This window comes from Gadus morhua, chromosome 21 (assembly GCF_902167405.1).
Source record: "Gadus morhua chromosome 21, gadMor3.0, whole genome shotgun sequence".
Lineage (NCBI taxonomy): Eukaryota > Metazoa > Chordata > Actinopteri > Gadiformes > Gadidae > Gadus > Gadus morhua.
This window is the reverse complement of record NC_044068.1, coordinates 6,674,608-6,691,614: the sequence shown is the minus strand read 5'-3', so window position 1 is coordinate 6,691,614 and position 17,007 is coordinate 6,674,608. Positions and strand designations below refer to the sequence as shown.

Sequence of the window (17,007 nt, the reverse complement as noted above, 5' to 3'; positions counted from 1 at the left end):
AAGGCTTGGTTTGCCGTTGACATGACAACAGCAAACCAAGGATTTGTTAGAGTAAACAACCATGGTAGTTTGTACTGCATGCACAGCATTCTTTGATAAGCATTTAGAACATCCCCAGACAGACAGAGAGGAACAGAAACACCAATACACAAGCTGGCACTTGTATGTATAATACATACAAGTGCCAGCTTGTGTATTGGTAGTAATAAGTAATAATACATAATGTATTATTACTTAATTAGTATGATGAGTATGTAGCATGTATTTTTGGGCGTTAATTGGCGTAGTTTATGGGGATTTAATTATGTGGTTTGAACTATCCCTTCTCATCCTCAGCCACAGTGTGTGTGATGTGTGCGAGAGAGAGCACACACATGTATGCGTGTGTCAGACCAGTATATCCCCAGTGGACGACGTTTCTCATGCCACTACTTAAACAGTTTTTCTGTGCAGAGGACGACTATAAAAGCTTACGGCTGACCCAAATCGACCAGTGGGCTGAAACCTTGCAGGGCTTTCCGGATCGAGAGACACAACGGGGTTGGTGGAGTGGGTAGGCTAAACGCGGTGAAAGTAATATTATTTGTGGCCAGGCGTTCAGTGCCGGATGAGAAATGGAACCTAAATATACATCCAAGCTGTCCCAAAACATTGACATCGGGGTTGGGCTTTACCTCGTCGTCATCGGTGAGTCAACTTTATCACTTTTTGTTTAAGGAATCCAGGGGATATTTTAAAAAGATGATGAGAACATGAATGTGGGCACCTGATATGGATTAAGCTATGGATTCAGCCTCCCTGGAATTGGGTCAATTGCAAATGGCGAATGCTGTATTTAAAGACCTCCGTTAAACCACCTGTAAACATTTATCAATGATTAAAATCAATCTTTAAAAACGGATTGTTATGTATTTGAGTTATTTTTGTTGAATGTTTTACTTATTATTTTTTAAACCCAAGCTTTTAGAGTTGAGAAAACATTACATTTTCACTTCTAAGATAAACAACGTTTATTTTATGAAGAAGAATTGCGATCATACAAAATAATAAAATATATAATTTCTTGCAGTTCGACAGACTTGTAGAGAGACTCAAATAGTTACTAATCCAGTCTGTGATGGACACAAATTCAAGTCCACAAATATATCCATTGTTAATTTAGTTTTCTTAAGCTCTGTTGATGTGTACAGCAAGCCCTTCACAAATAACCAAATCCAATACTGCTCAGCTAAGGTAATCTCAAATCGAAATTTAAATTACTTCCTGTTAGGAAATGTATGGTTAGTTTCTTATGCATAGATCACAAAGAGAATATTGTATTCTGCCATAATCATAGGTTTCATAAACAATCGCATCAAAGCTCAATAACAAAGTTCACGTAAACTCAACAAGTTCAGCCAGCGCTGTGTAGAGCTAAAGCAATAATTTTCACACACATACATTTATTTCTCATTTTTTTCATCTTTAATTTACTTACATTTCCATTACAATCCTATACTCAAATGATAGGGTGTGCAATCTGTTCATTTTATGCATTAGTGTGCTTAGCATGGGAGAAACCGTGTGAGATTGGAATCATGTGGTCAGTGTGCTAACTCAAATCACAGTGATACATGGTACCAGGAACCCATGAGCAATTCAAACATATCGATCCATCTATCCATCTTTAATGTGGGTCATGTTTTATGAATTAATTGATAGTTGCTCGTAACATAATTGATAATATAGTCTTTGGAAATAAATGAAATAAATGTAATGCCTCTTAGTCTGTCTCATCAGATTTTCTTAATGCGACCTTTACTGCACACTTGACTAGAAGACCAAGGAACCATATGGCAGCTGAGTATAATTAGAGTCTTTAAGTGCCTGACGAACTACCTTCTACCTGCTCTTCCATCCACCTATCCATGGATCCACTCAGCCACCTACCCATTGAACCATCGTACCACACTGACATAACAGGGAGGTGATGTAATGTTATCTTATGTGGTCACGTAATTTCTTGTATGGCCAGTAGACTTTGTACTGATGTAAACACTTTCACAATGGAAATGGCAAAAGAACACATCTAACAGCGATCTTGATGGGGGGACCCAAATGTACTAATGCAAAGAAGTGTTCAATCTTGCTTCATTCTTTCAATCTTCTGGCATTCTAAACCTAACCATAATAGCTGTTTGACCATTGCCGGCAAAACATATCCTTTGGTGTTAAAACTTCTTTCTTTTTTTTGAGGCTTCATCAAGTGTGTTTTTTATATTTATCCGTGTATGTTTTTGTTGGGGGCCTAGTTTTGTTAAGTATAATCCTAGCAAGCCACTGTTCGTACCATGTTGTTAGTGTACTTTTCTATACTAATTATCATTAGTATAGATCTGGAATGAGTCTATGACATATCCTAGAAGAGATCCTGCAAGTCTATAGAAATGGACTGTCAGTGTGACTTAATACAATTCATAATAAGTCTGCTTCTCAGCCCTTGTTGCACAGAAAATTGACAACACAAATATGGTTATAACACACAAAGTAACAGCAATGGATTGAAAGTTAGTTCTTGAAACTATATTTAAATCACAAGGCCATCGCTCTGATTAGTGCACTCCACTTGAACCACCAAGATCACTGTCTGTAACGAGAGACATCCTCCTCTCTCAATTTCCTCCGCTTTCTCTTCATTCCCTCCCCCCCCCCCCCCCCCGACAGCCATCCTGTCGGTGATTGGGAACACGGCGGTGCTGGTCATCTCCGCACGCAGGTCCACCCAGCTCAAGGGCCCCGAGCTGCTGGCGGTTAACCTGGCCGTGACCGATCTGGGCATGGCCCTCAGCATGTACCCACTGTCAATCGCCTCCGCCTTCAACCACGGGTGGCTGGGCGGGGACCCTTCCTGCCTCTACTACGGCCTCATGGGCATGGTGTTCAGCGTGGCCAGCATCATGAGCCTGACCGTGCTGGGGATGGTCCGCTATCTGGTGAACGGAAATCCCCCAGAGACGGGTGGGTTCGGCGCACCGTTTTTGAATGTGTGGCAGAGGAGATTGGAGAAGCCCACGTGGTTCTGTGGTGGGTTATTGAATTGTTCAGAAGTTAAGCTGGGGGAACAGATAACCGTGCCTTAACCAATATTGCTACCAACAGTACGGTTCACCTGATTGAAGGTTTGGTTTTACATACTCCTATGCCAGTGAACCTAGACGTTGCGTCCAATCCGATTGCTGTTACGACTGCAGTTTTACAACTGCAGTAAAACCAGTAAGAAACCCAGTAAAAAAATATTCGCATATGTAGGTGTCGGAGACGGGTGAATTAGTGCACAAGAGATTTCAATTTTCTCATGCAAATTGCTGTGCAGGAATGCCTCTCCTGTCTCCTGACGTTACCTATTACCATATGAAGAGGGAAAGTTCTGGCTTGACCCTATTTCTAAGCAAACAACACAATTATCATTGTACATACGTACACAGTGAAAACCAACAGAAATTCAGTGCTGAAAATGTATACAGAATCTATGCACACATCTGTCATGCACATACACGTTTGCATTCGGTTTAGCTGAACAGATTAATTGCAGACTGCATTGCTGCTACTGAATTGCCAAAACAAATCAACTCCCATTATGAATAGGTCATCTTCAATAGTAAAGGTTACAGCTGCTAAAGCCATTCCAAGTCTTAAGCTACACAGTAGTATCAGTGTGTGAACAGATTACAATGTATTGGCCACATCTCACGTAAAGGGAATGCAAATTACATTTTATAATTAAAGGTTGTTTTAACATTTGTTTCACTTATCTAAGTACTCAATCATGGATGTTATTACATTCCGCCTGATTCGGCAAACCAAAATCTTAGCAATCCCATTAATTTAGTTTCTCATATTCCAGAGTAGTGTGAGGGCGAGGTTGTACCACCTCCCATAAAGGTACCGGGTTCAATCCCCTGAGTACACCGCCTCCATGCACACGTTCCAAAGCAAGACGCCTCAACCCTGAGGCTACCCCTCACAACGTGCATCGGAATCACTTGAAGTCCCTTTGGATAAAAGCGTCACCCAACAAACGAGGATGCGACTAATGATGCTTTGTTCATAGACGTACGAGGGCAAACGCCTTCAAAGCACACACAGCACAATAATCAGCTCTGGCTGATTCCTTTACGTCGTACACCTCAATGATGAGTAAATCCAACATTGTCCTCAGTCTCCCTATTTTTCCCCTCAGGCAACAAGTTTGAAAGAAAGACCATCCTGCTTGTGATAAGCGGGATCTGGCTGTACGCGGGCGTGTGGGCCGTCCTACCTCTTCTGGGCTGGGGCAGCTACGGCCCCGAGCCCTTCGGCCTGGCCTGCTCCGTGGACTGGATCGGGTACAAGCGATCCCTGAACCACTCCAGCTTCATCGTGACCATGGCCTTGCTCTGCGCCCTCATCCCCTGCCTGCTCCTCCTCTTCGCCTACTCGGCCATCGCCTGGAAGCTGCACAGGGCGTACCGCTCCATGCGGAAAGGCGACTTCCACTACGGCAACATAGAGAGGCGGATCACCCTCGTAAGTGTAGCTCAGCGTGGGGGCGGTAAACGCGCCCACGCGATGGTTTGTTGCTCGGGCTGGGAAATTACATATTATAGCTATTAATGTTAAATGTGGAGAGGAAAACCCTTTCATTTGCATTTGCACTCACTGTGAATACCCCTCCGAGGGAACTGGTGCGAAATATAGCAAGGGAAATGGAGAATATCAAAGGCGGCAAACATGGTGGTTGTTTCGGAAAAATTGTGTGCGATGGAGCGCGAGAGGTCAGCGTCTCAGGATTTAACACGTTAGGGTGTCTGTGAAGTAACAAAAATAGATTCTGCCCCCGAGGGATTGGCCATCAATCGTTTGATATTGAAGAACAAAATCCAACGTAAGCGGAGTCTATTAAACTCTTGATTAATGGAATTTAATATATACATTTTTTACTAAAAGGTGTTTGGAAAGGCTATAATCGAGTAACACTTAGTGTTACGCTCAAAACACCACTGTGGGTCTTCAAGTGGGGATGCATACGTCATGTTGGAAGTGTCGTTGATACCACTTCTATTGCAGTGCTCCAAAATCCTTCCATCCCTCCCCTCCCGAGCTTCCCAGGAATTACGGGTCTTACTGAATTAATGCACAGAGGTCCCTTAGGACTTCAAGTGAACAACTCCATGGTTGCCATGAATCTGAATTCAAAAGGAGTCGAGCACCAACACCACCGCAACACTTTGAATCAGATTCAAACATGGCACCTCAGGGACTTATTCTCAGTCATCCCCTCCTCGTCTCTTCATCCCCTTATCCTTCCAGATCAATGTTCTTCACCTCGTCGGTTTTCTCATTCCCCTGTTCCCCCCCCACCCCCCCGCCCCCACCCCATTCTCTCGTTTCCCCTTGTCCAGATGGCGGTGATGATAACCCTGGGCTTCATCTTGGCCTGGGCGCCGTACGTGTCAGTCAGTGCATGGAGCATGTTTCACCCCGCCGACCAGAGTGGCAGTCTCCCTCCGGTCATCAGCCTGCTGCCCTGCCTGTTCGCCAAGACCGCCACCGTGTACAACCCCTTCATCTACTGCGTCTTCCAGCGCACACTCGGAAAGCACTTGTGTTGTTGTTGTGGTGGTGGTGGTGGCGGTGGGCCGGCCATTGAAATTAATAAGTGGGATAATGCACCGCGCAATATCACCGGCTCTGTGGATCTGGATTTGAGTGGGAGATGGAAGCAAGGCGGATGAGAACCCTGTTGCCATGGGCGGCAGGGAGGAAGAGAGATGAAACGCTTATCCTTGCAAGCTCCTCGTGTTAACTTTTGCATTTTCTCCCTCGTATAGGGAGAATACACCCAGACCGATTCAGTTATTGTTATTTATTGCTGTTATTTGTTGTCGTTTTCTTTATTAGTGCAAACATCGGCCAACTGTTGATGTCATTTCAGGCATCTTCCAAGTTATTTTAATTAGTCAGCCGCCACGGCTGCAGCATTGCTTTGTATAGCCACACAGACACAGAGGAATTAATTGAATTTGTCATATAGTTGTGGATGCAAACATTCCCGAGACCAGGCATGAAAGACCCCGCTACGGGGAGTAGGGTTGTTATGGCATGGAGAAATGCTGCGCTGAAGATTCCTGCCACAAAAGGGAACCGAAACCGTCAATAGCTGAATTAATTCTTGAACGGGTAAATTGAAGCAGTTTAAATCCCTTTCTCCATAAACATCTACGCATTCATGAAGAGAATTTATGAATTCCAATGTTGCCATTTTAAAATCATGCTGTGACGCACAATGTGTTAATTTGCTACAGGGATGCACACAAACACACACACACAAGCTTCAAAGAGTAGTTGAGCAAAAGGGGGCCTGGAAATGTATCATGCACAGTGAAAATGTATTTTTGTATGGTGAGGCTCTAATAAATCTATACTTTATTAAATGACCCTAAGCTAGGTCATCTTTCGGGATTCTACTGGATTTGAAAAATCCAACTTGATGGCAAATGAAGTCCTACAATCCTTAAATCCTATGGAATGCCCAGGGGAGCCTAGCAGGTGTTGGTTTTCATAATAATACATTCAAGCCAGAGATGAAAGTAACCTTTGGTTGTTGGCTTTGTGTTGTCGCAGCAGGGAAAAAAAATTAAAGTACAATAAATTGAATTATTCATGAAGATCCAACCCAAAAAGCGCAAGGATCATGCGAGCCTGTGAAATGAATAAAAAAACACATTGCCAACTTACTCGCATGTGCTTCTCCAACAAGCATTAAAGATGAACTGAACTGAAATTTGAAGTTTAGTTGATATAGCAGATGTATTGTCTGCCTTCTCATTGGTACAATAACTAAAAATGGCTGAACTTGCTAAAAAGGGATTCAATTGTACGGTGAAAGTGTTACAGGGCGCCACCATGTTGGATTTCAACAATCAGCTACGCACTGGCATGGTAACCTACTCCTACTCTGTGGCTCTGGCAGCCATAGCAGGTAATGAGTCAGGCTCATTAAACCAGCTCTTAATACATGGCTGGCAGCCTTAAGACTGACTTACCCTCCGATAGCCCCTGTCATGTCAATCTCCACAAGCTAGAACTCCGACCATAAAGTGTATAAACTATTACTCAGACGATATCACAGATCTATGTTTCCAAGCTGCTAATTAAACCACGCGGGTCTGTAAACAGAAGTTCCACAAAAGTCCCTTTCTACTCACCCTGATGTTTGCCGACTAGCCGATTGCTGATGCAGAGGGAGTTAAACTCGAAGAAGTAGTTTAGTAAGATGTATCTGTGCAATATCCATCTGTGCAATATCCATCAACATCCACCAGGGAGTAAACCTCCAACATCCACCTAAAGTAAACGTGAATCCGCCTCGCATCTATGATCATCCGCGGTTGTATCTCCCAAAGTGGATCTAACATGTCTTTCTGGTCCTGTCCACCCGGAGCCGATTTTTTTGTGAAACCATGTCCATGTTATTAGGCAGCAAATAAACCATGTTCTTTAATAGGTCCATGGTCCCAGGGTGGTTTCAAATAAAACCGGACCTAACTGTACATTTATAAGTATTTCTACTCAATCTGAAAGGTTAAACAACTACTATCTCCTCCTCGATTTGAATGTTTTTATACAGTGCGCAGGCTTGATGCGTATGAAGGTATTATTGTAGCAAAATTGTTTAGCACCTGTAACTGCAGATTTTGCATGCGTACACTAAAGTCACAAATGTGTAACAGTAAATTTTAAGTCCTAAATATTTATTTTGCATGTGTACTCTAAAGACACAAATGTATAACAGTACATTTGATGTCGTAATTATTTTTTCTACCATTGTAAACACTAAATAGGGTCTACGAGTTCACAAGTCTGTGTTACAGGTGCACAAATCCTATCCTGTGCATCACAACTTCAAATAGTCATGCACTTGACACTTTTGCTACAATCATTGCAGCGCAGTTGGTGCAAAACACATTCACACACCCATGTTTCATAATCTGAGAACATGCACAAAATTTGTGCATTCGTAAACCCAAATGTGAACTAATGCAACAGAAGTGGCACATCTGTGAAATATTTCCTCACAAATGAAATTATATAGATCGCTATGTTCAATGAGCATTTCAATGAGCGAGCACAAGTCCATCGATACAACTGCTCAAATCTGCTGCTACGAGTCTCAGCTGTTGTTTTTCTTGCGGATACTTTTGCAACACGTCTATGTGGTACAAGTGTATGGAGGTAGATTTGTGTCATTATGCAATCAAACAGAATAGGTTTGAGAGCAAAACTTTCCACACTGCAATCAAAAACTGTATTTGAGAGCAAAACTATCGACACTGCAATCAAAAAATGTTTTATTGCAAGTAAAATAAATGTGATAAAAAAATTATTAATGGGAATCCAAAAGTTTTGTTTGCAAATCCAAAAGTTTTTGTTCGCATTCCAAAAGTATTGCTTGCGAATCCAAAAATGTTGCTTGTGAATCCAAAAGCTTTTCTTGCTGTTGAGCTGAATCTCGTGGGCAGGACCTACGCCGAAAGATGTAAGACACGTCTCTATTGGCCAGTCTCGATCGGAGTGACAGCTTGGCAACATCAACAGTTAGTAACGAGAGATCGTTGAACACAAATAGTCCTGTTAACTAGGAGCTACATGCACTCGTCATGCAGGCTAATAGGCAGCCTGGGCACATAACGTACCTATGACTAGGTAATTGAGCTAAGCTAGCAGCTACAGGCTGACAAAATAATGTGTATTTTTTAACCCATTACAACATCCGCAGATCGTTAAACAAAAGCAATCTACATGCACCAGTTCAAACATAACATTCTTGCTATAACTATGACGCAAGACATACCTGCGCATTGATTTTCTGTCCTCTCAGCTCCCGAGTCCTATAATATCTCGCTGCGGCTTGTAGGTCATGGAAATCCAACGTCCAAGTGCTGTCACGTGATTCCACTTGCCACCCCCACTGACGTCACTGGCTAATGACTGAAACAACCTAATTGTGATTGCAAAAACATGCGTTTGTGAAATGTGTTTTTGATGGGTCCACTCTTTAAGCCAGGGGTGTTTCTAGGTTTCATAAACATCCGGGGCTTAGCCCAGACGGAAAATGAAAATGCCAAAAATGATTTCTATGCCTTATTTTGCATGAATTTTTTTTCATAATGCTTCACCTGAATAAACAAAATGCGAAGTTTATTATAGCTTAAAATAGCAACCTGACTGCTGTGCTACTTGTCCCCAAATGTCTAAAGTTCCATTCAAGTTATTTCAGAGTAAAATTAATACAAGTGAGACAGACTTTACACACACACATCTGACTGGGGATAGGATAGGTTAATTCACTTGAGGTGGTAAAAAGGTTATGTTTTTAAACTGTTTATTCTCTTGCCAGAAGGACTATCTAGACTAGGACTTATAATTATTTTTACTTTTATTTATTTTTTTAACCCAAAAATTATATTCAGGGCTAATTAAACACAGGGTCTGTGATAAGGATGTCTGGGTTCAGGGTCTGCGTTCAGGGCCTATAAACCAGGTAAACACGCGTCCTGCCGTCCTCCAAGCTCTAAGAAACCAAGTATCAGGTGGTTAATATTTAGCTCAGACGTCGTTCACTCAATACATTCATGATCCAAAATCTGACCGCATCTGACCTCAGATCTGGTGAACTGGGCTTTTATTTCTTTCACTTCATATGTTTCGACCAATCCTGTTGCTGGAGGCAGAGTTATTTGCAGACAAACTAGACCAGCCCATGGCTGTTTCCCAATGTGAAGGCTGCAGCCTTGCTAGGACGCGTCCTTGCTAGTCGCGTCCTATGAAGATGAGACTAGAGTGCTAGCTCGAGTGCTTCCTAGCGTTCAGACTTTGGAACGACTTGTTAGTGTGGAAGCACTTCCGCTTTCGCTTTTTAATACTGCGTTTGCGCTTGTAAACACATGTTCGCTTATGAATAAAACATTGCATCAATCAAGCTGATTGATATTTATTTAACTTTTGTCTGTTATGAATGCGGTCATGTCTCCTTCGCATGGAGCCTCTATGGAGTCACAAAAGCTTTGTTGCGGTTGATCGAATCGTCTTTATTAAAAAAAAAAAATGCATAACATTTTTATAAAACTAAGTGAAATTGTCTGAGAACTTAATTCATGCCTCACATTTACAGTTTGGTTGATTACTATTATGCAGGTTAAATAGACAAAGAAAGTGATGATAAACATGTATTTATTTGGATATATTATTTAACTGATCTGATTTCATTCATATACATCTACAATCTACCAGTGCTTTGAACACAAAAGTATATTATAAATAATACAATTATATACGTTCATTACAAATTACAAACATTGCAAATGATCGGTGGTGCATTTATTTGACAACATGTTTGTGCGCCACCCTAAGGTGCACAAAAAAAAAAAAGATTAAACACAAACATTAATAGGTATACATAAATAATGTAATCTTGTGAGCGAATAAATTGACATAGGTGACACAGTGGTGTTTAACACCAGCTACGTCCATGCAAAAAATATAGCAACGTATCATTAAGTAAAAACGTTTGAAAAGTGGCACAGGTCTTTAAGCTTGATTATTTGCATTAACATGAATCTATAAAAACCAATACGGCACAAAATATTTCTAAAAACTTTAATATAACTTACATTTGAACATGCACTGCTTTCCCTCTGCCATTTTCATTAATATCCCGTGCAGCGTGTGAACGCAGAGGATTGTGGGTCATTTGGGCTCGTCTAGGATGCAGCGATGCATCCTTGAAAAATCTCGGAATTCTCAAAAACAAAGGACGCGAAAATGACGCGGCTTTCGAGTGTCCTCAACATTGGAACAGTGCTTGTCGGCGTTCTATGACGTAGCGTCCTTAAAAGGGCGGCCGTTGAGCATGCTTCCTTGACATTGGGAAACACCCCATGAACATTTTTAAGTGTAAATACACAGACGTGTATAATTAGGGTGTATGACAGATCCCTCTGCTGGACATCAGTCTCACACCAAACTACTTTTTCCGTTTGAACCAACGTAGCTATAGTACATTGATGTGAGACGGGTTGGTGGATGGAACGTGTTGTAGTAGCAGAGAATGGCCTGCGGGGCAGTATATACATTGTTAAATACATGAATAGGCTTGAATTTAGTAGCAATATGGAGGTTTCATATTTTTACGAAATGGATTATGTGAACATTGCTGAATAACAATCATGTATATTCAATGTATTGCAGGAGTTTAGCTTGACATTAAGGACAATTAAATGACCGCATCAAACATGTAGAAGTCAATGTGGGATTTTAATATATGAACAAAAACACTTGACAGAAGTTTAATACAATTTTGTAAAGGAAAGCAGAGGAAAACATTTTCCCAAATGAATCTTTTCAAAATGTCACCACCATTCCGAAAGCAAGTGAAGAGGTTTGTGTAAAAGCAGTCCTCCCTGACCAGCTCCGTCCCTGCCTCTAAACCCTGACTCTCAACCCTAACGCTAAACCCTCTGAGGGCAGGAAGACGCGTCTTCAGTGTAAAGGTTTGAACCACAGAGAAGGAAGAAAAGAGGAAGCAGTAGAGAGTAGTGAAGTAGTGAGGTTAGTGACAGACGTGAGGAAAAGGCGTGTGGAAGCACACGGTTACATGTGGGGTCAAGAAGATCACTCCCACTGGAGGTCATTGATCCATCAGCCTCAGACTGCTGAGCTCAGCAGGTCTTCTGGAGGACGAGGCTCAGATGAACTGAGGAGACGGGACCAGCAGGATGTCAGGATCAGGGCGGGTTTAGCTCAGGTGTGTCTACCCCCGACCAAACAGGATCAGGTGAGGTTCAGGTGTGTCTGCCCGGACCAAACAAGGACATTGTTTAGGTTCAATATTCAAAAGATGCAACATTATCTGAACCAAAGATAAGTCATTAAGGAGCAGGCAGGCTTTAGGGCGCCTTGCTCAAGGACGCATCACTGTATTCTGAGGACTTGAACCCGGCACCATTGGTTTGAGAGTTGAACCCCCAACCCCCTACCTAGTCCACTATGTCCAGATAATGCACATTTATGAGGAATCCTTGATGGTAGAGTCCTGGTGGTCCTCAGGATTTGCCTTCCAGATGTATGGCTTCTCCATCAGTCCTCCAGATTCCTGGTCTGGTTGCAAACGTAATTTGTCTCTAATGTAAGGTCACAAACACAGGAGTAGTTTGTCTCTAATATAAGGTCACAAACACAGGAGTAGTTGGGCTCTAATGTAAGGTAACAAAGTAGCAGCTGTAGTTAGTCTTGTAAACAACCACAATAGTATGCCGTAACTTGTACTGGACAAACTAATCCTGCGTTACAACAAGTCCACTCTGTTTATTTTAGGCAAACTTACGAGGATCCTGGTTGGTGGAGTGATGTCGTCCTCCAGAGTCTTGGCTCCTCAATCAGCTCTCCTCAGCCAGAAACACGTTCTAGTAAGAAAACACAGCGGTAGTTGGTTAACGCATGTCAAAGTAACAGCTGTATTTTGCCCTTTAAGTCAACTATGCAAGTAAATACAAACTTACGAGGAATCCTTGTTGGTCGATTCAAAGTCGTCCTCCAGCGTCTCAGCTCCTCCAGCAGCTCTCCTCAGACAGAGTCCTGGTCTGGAACAAACAGCGGAAGTCTTGCTTCAACATGTGGTAAAACAGATGTAGTCGTCTGGTATATATGGTACAAACGCCGGTAGTTTGTGGTAGCAGTATTCTACGAGAAGTGGCAGTGAGTGTGTCGATCACTTCAGAGTCAAGCTCCATCTACCCCACGACAGACGTCCTTCACCAGGCAGGGCCTCCACCAGCTCCTCCACAAGGCAGGGCCTTCTGCACAGCTCCTCCATCAGCTCCTTCAGCCATGGATTCCTGGTCTGGTCAAACAGTTGGTCTCAGCAGTAAATCACCTGGGGACGCAACACACCCCACCTCCTGCATCTGAGGTTCACTTGTAAAATGGAAGACAAATTTAAACACTTAAATTAGACAACGTCTGCAGATTGTCACGTTCAGCAATTCATCCACTACGGTCGTAGCAGCACTAGCAACATTAATGGCTCATATGACTCTTGCATAACCCCCGTATGAATTAACTCAAATCAACGCTTGGCACAGATTTATAGTCATAAGATGATCAAAACCAGACCTAAACTACCGTGGATTTTAGTGTTTCAGATGAGCTTGGTGACGGTTACCCTCTGGTCCGGTGCTGCAGGCCCCTGGTCTCCAGCCTTAGTCTCCGGTCCACCCTGGCACCACAAGCCTCCGGTCCCCAGCCTCTCGGACTCGCCTTTAAGCTACAGCAGCAGGTTTATATCAGCATTTACCCAACAATAAACTTAATTGACTCATCTGAGACTGAGTTACACAATTAATTGAACTATTATTTTCTACCTCAAGGCTAGAAAAGACTTGAGACCAGACATGAGCATTCCGTTTTTGGGAATGAAGACAGAGCACTCAGTAACAAGATTAAAGAAGTGGTTCAGGCCATGCATTGAAACTGACCCGAGAAGACTCTACTCACACAGAGCACTGACCTGTTCTGGAAGACTTCTGATAGGAGGTGGAGGTCTGGCTCTGGGTGAGGAGGTGGAGGTCTGGCTCTGGGTGAGGAGGTGGAGGTCTGGCTCTGGGTGAGGAGGTGGAGGTCTGGCTCTGGTGAGGAGGTGGAGGTCTGACTCTGGGTGAGGAGGTGGAGGTCTGGCTCTGGGTGAGGAGGTGGAGGTCTTGCTCTGGGTGAGGAGGCAAACACCTTGGGACAAACTACATGTTACCTTTTTAACCTTGTACAGTTCTAGAGTATCTTCTACTGTAACATGTGGGAATGACGGCCATTATTTTAGCTTTGATATTATCCAGTTGGTAACTCTGCACCAAAGTCGTTGTTCAACGTCATTCCATTGGGTAGGGTTTAACTTCTGTGGCAATTAATGACAAGCAGATATTAAGAACGTACAAAAGCTGAAGTAACAAAGAACACTAAGCAGTATCGATATTAAATCAAATATACTCAGCCATATTCAGGTGCTGGGTTCCGTTGAAGAAACGTCAAATTATCTTCCACCTTGAAATGATTTTCAGCCTTCCGTGATGTCAAATGGGCCCGCAAGTAGAACGCTGTTTTGTACGCAGTGAGAGTCCCGTCACGTCATCGTTGGTAAAAGTACGGCGCAACGATCGGAAATTATCAACATATTGTACGACGTACGTGTCAGTAAGTATTTAATATCAAACTTAAGTTCCCAATGGAAACCGACTGAAAAATTGTTTCCGTTGGCAACGGCTTGAGGTTACTCAAATACAATCTAGAACGTTCCACCAGATTCCTTCAGGGGGCTCCCGTCCAACTAACTGCCAGGTGGTTTCTTATGGTTGTCAAGACTACAACGTTCTATGCTAACCATTCAGACTAAATGAAGTGACCGCACTCAGAACCTTCCACGGCGGGAAGCACAAACCGTCCGACTGGAATCCGAACATTCCGGCCGGAACCAACCAAAGAAAAACAGAACCAGCGCCTCACCTTGAGCTGAACGGAGGAAGATCCTGAAGTCCAGCGATGGTCTTCATTAAAACACAGCCAACAGACTTACCTTGAGGAGATCTGTTTGTTGCTGTTGGTAATTACTACTATTCAGTGTGCCTTTACATTATTATGCACCCAGTGTGTACAAGTTATATCACTCAAAACCATACGAAGAACCAAACTACCATGTACGTCCCACAACAACTTTAAACCTAAAATCCTGGAATCATTCAATACAACACCGTGTCTACATTTTACAATTATCTAGATTATTCAGGGTACAAACCATACAGAGCAAATCTAAACGTTGAGCTCACAGAGAGCCGACCATAGCCCTGCAACGTCACCCTGACCGCCTCATCACCAACAGCAAACCATGCCAGCCAGCCAACCAACACATGTACAGCTCCAGTGAGAAGTGGGCATCTGAGTGAAAGGACTGCCCATAATAAAAAAGAAGCCCAATTCCTGAACTATCTAACCATCTTCATGGTTTAAAGATTTACAGTCTAATCACCTTAGTCTGCTCCCTCGTTACTTATAAAACTCTACATCTCCATCACTAGAGTGTTGCATCCTACTCATGGGGGTGTGGTCTGAGTGAGCAGAGATGCATGCTGGGATACAGTGCTGTCTGAAGTCTTCAGTTCCATAGACACGCCCCTCAGGAGAAACCAAGTGTTTGAGAATCTGTCGTGACATCAGTTACATGAGCTGGAATATCCTTCAAGATGGCGCCAGGATTCTCAGAGGAGAAAGGCCAAGAGGAAGATGTGTGGGTTCTTCCTCTCAGCCAGTGGAACACAACAACGGTCTTCATCAGAGTACCATGGAACACTTTGAAACATTCTCCTCTTTACACCTTGAAGCCCCAGTGAAGGTTTCCTTACCTCCTCAGCTGAAGAGCACAACTTCAGCTCGAAGAGCGCACTAGCTGGAGTTCCCGGATTGGTTCTGATTTAAGGGAACCAATCGTTCAGCTAGTCCTGTCCGAAACAAATACAGTTCAGCCTGAGAAGACGTGCAACTGAGAGCAAGACAAGATCCACAGGGCTCTCCATCAATCCAGCCAGGTAGGAAGAGCCGTCTCATTACAGGTCTGAAGGTCATCTTGAATATCCATTTAGGTCCCTTTCCAACGTCAGACTCTCCTTGTGGAATTCCTTTTGGCGTCCATCCTCCATTGATCCTGATTGGTGTAGTCCTAGTTTGAAGTCACTGATCTGAACACGTCGCTTGCATCCTTTTACATTTGAGTTGGATACTCTCCTTCCTGCCCAGTGTGTTGGATCTCGCTCCGGAGCGTCGCTCAGGGCTCTTCATGTCTACTGGAGCCCCTTAAGTAAACATGTAGCAGTCCATCAGGTATGATTTAGTTGACCATTCCAATATCCCAACCCAATCACACAGACCCCCATATGAACATTATCACTGTCAAAGCAAGCCGGACACACACACATAGAACCCAGGACAGGCACGCAGAACCCCATGCCAGGCGACACACACACCTTCCATCTCATGTCAAACCCAAACACACACACCACAGAGCCATAAAAGGCCAAACAATCATGCAGGGTAAAAACCTCATGGCAAATAACATTCCATCATTCCCCCCCAGCTCTCCTGCCAGGGCACCCATAACAGAACAACCAATGTCGCCAGAGACGTAAATTATGTACAACATTCTTCAGTGGCATCCCACATTGATGATGGATTATGCTTGGCGTCTCCAAAATGTGTCCCAGGTTGATTCAACATTTCTGAAGTCATGTCTTTGTAGTCCAGTGGTTTCCTGAATGAGGGGCCTTCACAGATGCAAACGGTGCAGCTTTAGTCAGCCTGCGGACAGGAAGGAGGTCATCTGTTCAGAAGACCAACCAGTGGAGGGGGGTGGCTCTTGAGGAGCAGGATCCATATGGGGATGGCCCCAAATAAGAACTTCTTGGATATGAATCTGTTCCTGAGGAGTCACGATGCCTGGAGGGGACTGTTGAATGTGTTCCATGGTTCTGTGTCAGACTGAAGTTGTGTTTTAGTCGTTGAAATGAGGAGCCCCCTCATCTCCCCCTGGCGTTTCTCCTTCTGAATCCGTCTCCATCTTTAAGAACATTCCAGTCCATGTAACTGATGTCACGACAGTTTTTCAAACGCTCGGTTTCCCCTGAGGGGGCGTGTCTACAGACCTGTAGACTTCAGACAGCTCTGTATCCCAGTATGCACCTCTGCTCACTCAGACCACACCCTCATCAGAGAAGCAACATTCATGTGATGAAGATTGAAGATATCAGAAACCAACCCATTACTCCAGCTTACAACAATAACTTGGAGCCTGTAACCATTTTAACAAATCATTAAAACCAACATAAACCAAACACCCAAGTAACCCATGATCCAATAAAACATCCTTAATACTCAGATCAACCGTCAGGTAAC

At 43.3% G+C, this 17,007-nt stretch overlaps 1 protein-coding gene across 1 annotated transcript; it reads left to right on the top strand.

The window, feature by feature from the left end:
- The first annotated feature begins 282 nt into the window (after positions 1–282).
- On the top strand, positions 283–6,724 carry opn8a (opsin 8, group member a). Its single transcript, XM_030344471.1, has 4 exons — positions 283–687; positions 2,704–2,997; positions 4,220–4,545; positions 5,421–6,724. The coding sequence occupies exons 1-4, from the start codon at positions 615–617 to the stop codon at positions 5,751–5,753; spliced, it is 1,026 nt and encodes a 341-aa protein (XP_030200331.1). The 5' UTR covers positions 283–614; the 3' UTR covers positions 5,754–6,724.
- Positions 6,725–17,007: the final 10,283 nt, after the last annotated feature.

Excerpts from the sequence above, each read along its gene's own strand:
- opn8a (XM_030344471.1), top strand. The coding sequence starts at position 615 with ATGGAACCTAAATATACATCCAAGCTGTCCCAAAACATTGACATCGGG. Across the intron at positions 688-2,703 it reads GCTTTACCTCGTCGTCATCG|CCATCCTGTCGGTGATTGGG; the intron begins GTGAGTCAACTT and ends CCCCCCCGACAG. Across the intron at positions 4,546-5,420 it reads TAGAGAGGCGGATCACCCTC|ATGGCGGTGATGATAACCCT; the intron begins GTAAGTGTAGCT and ends CCCCTTGTCCAG.